We start from the raw sequence: 7,111 nt of genomic DNA, 5'->3' as shown, positions 1-7,111 counted from the left end.
AAGCCGAGAGTGGCTTGTTTTAAAAAGGGAATTTTCCTTGAGTAAAATTGGCTTATGAGCCTGAAATAATTCGAGAAATGAGATCTTTAAAGCCAAAGCTGAAAAGAGTTGAAACTTGATTTCAAAGTGAAATGAATTGAGAAAATGATTTATAGCTTAAATGCCGATTTCATGAATTGATGATTTTGAATGTGGAAGTGCTGTTTTATTGTGAGCCAGATTGGCTGGTTCTGGATTGAACCGTGAGCCGGAATGGCTGTGTATGATTATCAATATTGGCTGGTTCTGGATTGAACCGTGAGCCGGAATGGCTGTGTATGATTATTAATATTGGTTGGTTCTGGATTGAACCGTGAGCCGGATGGCTAAGATGGATGTTGATCCATGGATGAGAATGAATGCATATATGCTGAGATATTGATAATTGTGATTTTTCACTTCCACTATCTGAGATACGAGTTTTCCTGGGTAGTAGCAGTGGCTAGCTACCACGTGCTCCAGGTTGAGACTTGATACTCTGTTGACCCTATGTCGTAAGTGTGGCCGGGCACTGTGAAAGCCCCGGATGAGCTCGCCCCCGTAAATATTCACCAGTGAAGGTGATGGATATGGATCATTATTATGATCAAGTTTATGATGAGTATAACTCGAGTTGGGGATGCGTGACAGAGGGATAGTCCAATGGTTAGCTACCAGGACTTGTCGGGTTGGCTCTATAACCCACAGATGATATCATCAGCCACTAGGGACAGGCATGCATCATATGCATCTATGTGACATTGTTTGGGTGTGCATATTATATTTGGTTTGCCTATGTGATTAATTGCTAATTGTTCTACTTGAAATAACTGTTTGTTTGTGCTTGCATCTTCCTATTTGTGTTTGCTATTGGGACTCTATTGGACTGTAGTGATTGGTTGATGGTTGGATTGTTTGGGCCTAGGGCCGTGGTTGGAATGAGATGAACCGATGGTTGGTTCCGGTTTGTGTTTCTGGTTTGGAATAAAATATGAAAGGCTATTTTGGTTCAGCATAGATAAACCGTTTTGAAAGGCTTTTGAGTTTTTGAGAATTGAACTGTTCCTCTTTCAGAAAAGATTTTCGATTCCTCTTTTACTGTAAATCGTTGTTTTCGAAAAGAGGCATAAGACGGTTATTAATCACTGGTACGGTTTATCTTCATGTATCCTATTACAGTAATTCCCAAAAAACCCTCTACTGAGAACCCTTTCGAGGATGATGTTCTCACCCCCCTATATTTTTCCCCTTTCAGGATATGGGCACAGAAGTTACGAAGAGCTTATTTAATTTTTGTTGTGATGCTCTGTATTGTTTTAGTTATGGTTTATTGTACCCTCGCCTTTATCTTGATATAATCTGTAAGAGGGATAGGAATTGTATTGGTTAATGCTTGTAAAGTTATTTATATATATTTATGTATATATATGGATGTACTCTTTATGAGTTGTTGTAAGTTGTATGGTATTTATAGATGTACGTTAGCGAACGAAAGTATTTTTGGGAGCGGTATCACGGTTTAAATTTTTAAACAGGCTCATATTTTAGTATTAAATAGTATAAAAGTCGTCGTAATGTCCGAGCTATCAGAGTCGCGCAGCCGGAAGTGTGAACTTTGGTAGTTAGGGTGTTACAGTAAGCAAAGTTATGTATGTGTTTTGTGTTGCAGAGTAGGATGCATGGTGGCTAGCTTGGAAGATATTAATGTTTCTGCTGTTGTATGCCTTGGCTACCCGTTGAAGGTTTTATTTTCTTTCGTATAATTACATTTCATCTCATATAATTCATAAACTAGCTATCCAATTTGCCAAAATAACTGATGAAGCTGTCCTCCTATGAGCATTTAACATGAATCCCTGAAAAGCATCAATTTTTTTAATTTTAATAATGCTATTATTTCCTTCCCTATTTCCATTTCCATTTCTTCTTGGCTTGCTGCATCATTTCTGCTTTGTGATTTGTGATACTGCAATGCTTGAGCTATTATTCCCGCTGAAACAGAGATCTCACTCATACTAGAGGAACAGAGTTTGAATAATTGAATATAACAAGGACTCTATTAATTTAGTTATAAAATTTTCTTTTTTGGTATTACAAAAGAGTTAAATGTTACTAGTCAAAGGCTTAAGTAAAAATATTTTTGAATGTTATTAATCAAAGGCTTAAGTACAAACATTTTTCCTGTTTTTTACTGTATCTTTTAATTTAGCAGGATAAAAAATAATCTGTTTTTCATCATGACATTAAGTTGTGCAAACGCAAGCTTTGTGACACCTCTTGTGTATGCTGCCATGGGAAGCTCAAGACATATTGCTATAGGACCTGCAGCTATGGTCTCACTCTTGCTTGGAGCTATGCTTTCTCATGACATTAGAGACCACAAGAGCCATGAATATCTACGTCTTGCCTTCACTGCTACATTCTTTATCAGAGTTACTCAGCTCGCACTCGACGTTCTTAGGTATTATTTATTATAGAGGAATGCTAGCGAGTCATCAGAATTTATTGTTTTTATTCATCACTTTTTAGTACATTATTGAATGAATATGTTTGCGTCGTCAGGCTCAGTTTCTTGATAGACTTCTTATCTCATGCTGCCATTGTGGGTTCATGAGTGGAGTTGCCATTATTATTTCATTTCAACAGCTTAAAGGCCTCCTTGGCATACCACACTTTAATAAGAAAACTGATATTATTTCTGGCATTGGCTCAGTTAAGAGCGCTATAGTGCACCATGAGATAAACTAGCTAATTAATTAAATAATTAAGCCTTCATTTTGTTTTAAAATTGGTTTTAATTTGTATGTTATTAATCAAGTACAGTGGAATTTGGAGACAATTATCATTGGAACATCATGCTTGATCTTCCTTCTTATAACCAAGTACATTGTAAGAATCCTGATAATAAATGTCACAATTTCCTTTCTGTTTTCTTATAACCAAGTTCATAATGTCCTTTTGATTGGTCAGCCTTTTGAACCAGCACTGGTATGTGCATTAGAGCATATAGGATCTACAATTTTGGAGGAGTTCAAGCACACATTTCAAACGGGATTATTGAATCAAGGGGAGGATTTTTATGCACGTGCTAGTAATTGCATTGAGTCCTGTTTGTCTAAATTTGTCCAAGCCTGTCCAGGTACACAATTTTATGTGCTTTAAGTCTTGTTTGTCTACTTCATTCTTGCCATTTGGTGGAATATAGTATGGAACTATCTATGTGCTTTAAGTCAGTTTTCAATCTTTTGCATTGAAGTACTTTAGAAAACTCCATCATTACTAATTGTGATGAATTTGCTTGTTAGTTCAACCTACATTATTGGAGTGGAGACATGTTGTATTGGGAATTCTTGTCTCAAAATGACAAGTTTAAAAGCACAGGTTGATAGTGGAACATCATTTACATTTCTTCCTGGGCATGTGTATGAATCCATAGCAGAGGAGGTACTTCGGTTTTTAGAATTTGATGTAGACAATTCTTAGTTGTTATTGTACATTTGTACTTTGTAAATCGTTCGTAGCTAGCTTAATATGGTTATATTTGTGGCAGTTTGATAAAAAGCTAAATGCTTCAAGAGCTACCTTCAAAGATACTCCCTGGGAGTATTGTTATGCTTTCCAGGTGAATATACTCTATTTCACTCATTTGTACTTTTCTCCTCAATGTTTGGGTGTCCTAAATGGATGATTTCTATAATCTCTTTTTTTTTTTCCTTTTTAAAATCTTTTCATTCAGTTCACAAGACTTTCCAAAGATTCCCACCTTAACACTCATGTTCCAATAGAATAACAGCTTTGTGCTCTATAATCCTTGTATTCAATGTCAATTAGGTTGGTATAGACTAAGTGATTCTTTTGTGTTTTCTTGCTTTATTATATTGCTTTATTATATTGCTTATGTGTACCTAGTGATTGATTGATTCATCCCAATCTTTCTTTTATTTTTGGCCTTATTTATTGCAGCTTCCTCCTAAATAGACCGACCAGTTTGATTCTGGCATTCAGGTCACTCCTGCAAAAAGCTCATTTTGAGATAGAAGGGGACATAGCAACCTTGTAGGAAGCTCATTTTGAGTTTATAGACTTGTAGTATTTTTTATTGTTTAGATTTGTAATATGATTTATTACTTTTTAAGAAAAATTTGTGTATCAATATTTTGAGTTTAATGAAATATCTTATTTTATAGTAATTAATTTCAGTATATTTATATTATGCATAATAATACTAATTGTTAGCAAAAATAATTGAGATTCTAAAAAAAAAAGGTTGTTTGTTGTTCTAAGAAAATGAGTATAATATAACTAAAAAAAGTTTTAAGATTTTAGCGGCAATAGTAATGGCCGATAAAAGTGAATAACATTACAATTTTAGAATTATTTTTAGTGGCTATATGAATTGCCGGTAAAATAGATTTTGGCGGCAATAGTAATGGCCGCTAAAAGTGAATAACATTACAATTTTAGAATTACTTTTGGTGGCCATATAAATTGCCAAGAAAATGGCCACTAAAAATTACATACTTTTTGCGGCCATTAAAAAAGTCTTTACCGGCAAATGTTATAATTGCCGCTAAAACCTTTTAGCAACAAGACATAAGATGGCTAATGTCTAATTGGCGGCAAATATATTAACGGATATTTTTATTGCCGCTAAAAACAAAATAAATAGCCGCTAAAAGTGATTTTTTTTTGTAGTGTTACTAGTATAATTCTACATAATATAATAAATTCCGTACAGGAACGAATACACAGTACATGAATTCATATGTAAAATATTTTATGGGAGAAGTATATCAATAATGATAAAATCAAAACTGATCATCTATCACATAATCAATAAATTCATGTACTATAGTTCCAAAAGACAAAGGTTACGTATTTTGCCTCCGCTGAAGGTCTTGTGACAATATCTTGCTTTTTTGCATTTTATGAGAAAAATGAAAAAAAAAAAAATACTAACGACTGATTGATCGCTGAGTATCAAGACGTTACCCTCCAATTCCTTAATAGCTTTAAAATATTATTTTAAAAAAATTCGCGTTAGTGTAAAAATGAGAGTTGTTATACTTTGCCTATCAATTTTGCATTTGCCAAAGCAATTTGAATATATATAGGAAGAATAATTAAGCATTGCGCTAAAGGAAATATTATTAATTCATCCGATGCAACCGCTTAGGCTCTTCCTGCCTCCGCCCTCAGTTTTGGAGTTGTGATTCTTCTCTATAGCATCTGTCACTATTTTTACCGGCGCATCTATGAGGTTTATGATGATTGCCTAATCATGTCAAATTTTGAATAACATGCAATAACATTCATATTGAATTTAAGTCTTCGGATTTAGCGACTTAAACTAGCTTAATCATGCACCAACTCATTTTACATATTTAACTTATTAGTTATCATGAAATAAAACCGATGTAAATAGTATAAAATCTTAAAAATTAATAAATAATTAACTAATAAATTAATTATAAATAAAAAAATTAAAAAATTAAATTTTATAATTTAAAAAATAAAAATATTTAAAATACGAATTAAACCACTACTTTTAAAGATTTTGACCTAAAATTAGATCGACGAGCTAAATCGAGTGAATCGGATCTAAGTGGGCCCATATAAAAACTTGACTTCAGCACACAATCACTATCTTCACCCCCTTGATTGAAGGAATCACGCTGAAGGGAGAGTAAGAAAGACAAGAACCCTAAATCCCTTATCACTTCCAACTTCAATTTCTTCTAACTTTTAATTTGGAGCGTGGATTGTTGCACCGTTACCGCCTCACCGAGCTCTTCAAATCCATCTGAACAAAGTGGTAAGAAAATTGAATTTCTCACCCAGCCCTTCTCCTCTTCAATTTTGTAATTTTGGGTATTGAATATTGAGAAATTATGTAATTTTAATGGTTTAGGGATACTCTAGTGCGACATATAGCTGGGTTTTATCCAATTGCTCAGTGGGTAAAGGTAAGAAACCATCATCTCTTTTTAATTCCCCATTTTTATGAAGTTTAGGTATTAAAATTGTGATTGTGTATGAAATTATATGAAATTAGGTTGAATATATGTGAATTGATGTCAAATTGGTGAAGTGGAGTGCTCGAATTTGAACTCTAGAGGATGAAGCTTGATTGGGTTGGTTTGGAGACTTGGGAGCTTGAGAAGAAGAGGTTTTTGTAGTGTCTTTGAGCTTGGGAGAAAATCAGCCAAGGTATAATTTTAGCTTCTTGTATTTAATATATAATGTTGCGTGAAAAATTAGGCTAGTTGCCATAAGATAGGCTTGAATGCTCTGAATTGTTGAATTTGGTAGAAATATGTATGAAAATTGTTTGAATGAATTGATGAATTTAGGTGTTAAAGTGACTGTGAATCGGATAATGAGGATATGATATTGTGTAGGAATGATTGGTGTTGAATTGGTTATGGTTTGGTTGGTTTTAGATTGTGAATTTTGGAAAACTAGAGAATCTGAACTTTTAGTAAAAACTGAAATTTTGACCAACTTTTGCGGGTTATAACTTGAATTTCGGACCCCAAATCTTGTGAAACTTGTTTTAAATTAAAATTAAGTTCTAGAAGTTTATAACATTTGAAGAATGGACTGAAAATAATTTTTAACGAAAAAGTTATGCGCGTTTGAAGTTTGGTATAAAAAAATAATTTTTTCTAAACTTAATAGCTTTTTGGCAAATCTGATATAGTTGTGTACGTGATAGTGTCACGCGACGCGAGTTTTAGATTCTGGCACACACACTCGTTGATAAACCCCATTTTAGAGTTTATCATGTGCTTAATCTAGTGGATTTTATTCATTATTCTCACACTTATTCATACAATTCGCATGTTGTACATTTTTCTTCCTGATTTTGTGCTATGATTGAAAGCATGCTTCGTTGCTCTTAAATTTTACTAATTTTAATCCTCTCTTATATAGCATCACGACAGTTCTAAAGCTCCATACAATAGTATATAATCAAAAATTAATATAACTAGAAGTCGGATGAAAGGAATATAAGATCAAGGACATATAAAACAGAGACACAAAGCGCGAAGCGTTCACACCTGATAACAAAAGTGCGTTGGCACGAATA

General features: G+C 33.6%; 1 protein-coding gene across 3 annotated transcripts; it reads left to right on the top strand.

Annotated features, from left to right (window-relative positions):
- On the top strand, positions 1,560 to 4,204 carry LOC107618485 (high affinity sulfate transporter 2-like). 3 transcript variants are annotated; one of them, XR_002362149.1, is made up of 7 exons: positions 1,561 to 1,760; positions 2,267 to 2,479; positions 2,842 to 2,907; positions 2,989 to 3,157; positions 3,324 to 3,462; positions 3,569 to 3,640; positions 3,982 to 4,204. XR_002362149.1 is itself a non-coding variant. In XM_021122423.1 (4 exons), exons 2-4 carry the CDS (start codon positions 2,256 to 2,258, stop codon positions 2,994 to 2,996), a joined length of 303 nt encoding a protein of 100 aa, XP_020978082.1. In that variant the 5' UTR covers positions 1,560 to 1,760; positions 2,231 to 2,255; the 3' UTR covers positions 2,997 to 3,157. The 3 variants fall into 3 exon arrangements, 1 of the variants encoding a protein (XP_020978082.1); XM_021122423.1 differs by lacking the exons at positions 3,324 to 3,462; positions 3,569 to 3,640; positions 3,982 to 4,204 and having other exon boundaries at positions 1,560 to 1,760; positions 2,231 to 2,479; positions 2,837 to 2,907; XR_001615253.2 differs by lacking the exons at positions 1,561 to 1,760; positions 2,267 to 2,479; positions 2,842 to 2,907; positions 2,989 to 3,157 and adding an exon at positions 3,190 to 3,222.

This window comes from Arachis ipaensis, chromosome B01, assembly GCF_000816755.2.
Source record: "Arachis ipaensis cultivar K30076 chromosome B01, Araip1.1, whole genome shotgun sequence".
NCBI lineage: Eukaryota > Viridiplantae > Streptophyta > Magnoliopsida > Fabales > Fabaceae > Arachis > Arachis ipaensis.
Note: the sequence above shows the minus strand (reverse complement) of the source record. Positions and strands in the feature narration are given on the sequence as shown.

Excerpts from the sequence above, each read along its gene's own strand:
- LOC107618485 (XM_021122423.1), top strand. The coding sequence starts at position 2,256 with ATGACATTAAGTTGTGCAAACGCAAGCTTTGTGACACCTCTTGTGTAT. Across the intron at positions 2,480-2,836 it reads CTCGCACTCGACGTTCTTAG|TACAGTGGAATTTGGAGACA; the intron begins GTATTATTTATT and ends TTATTAATCAAG.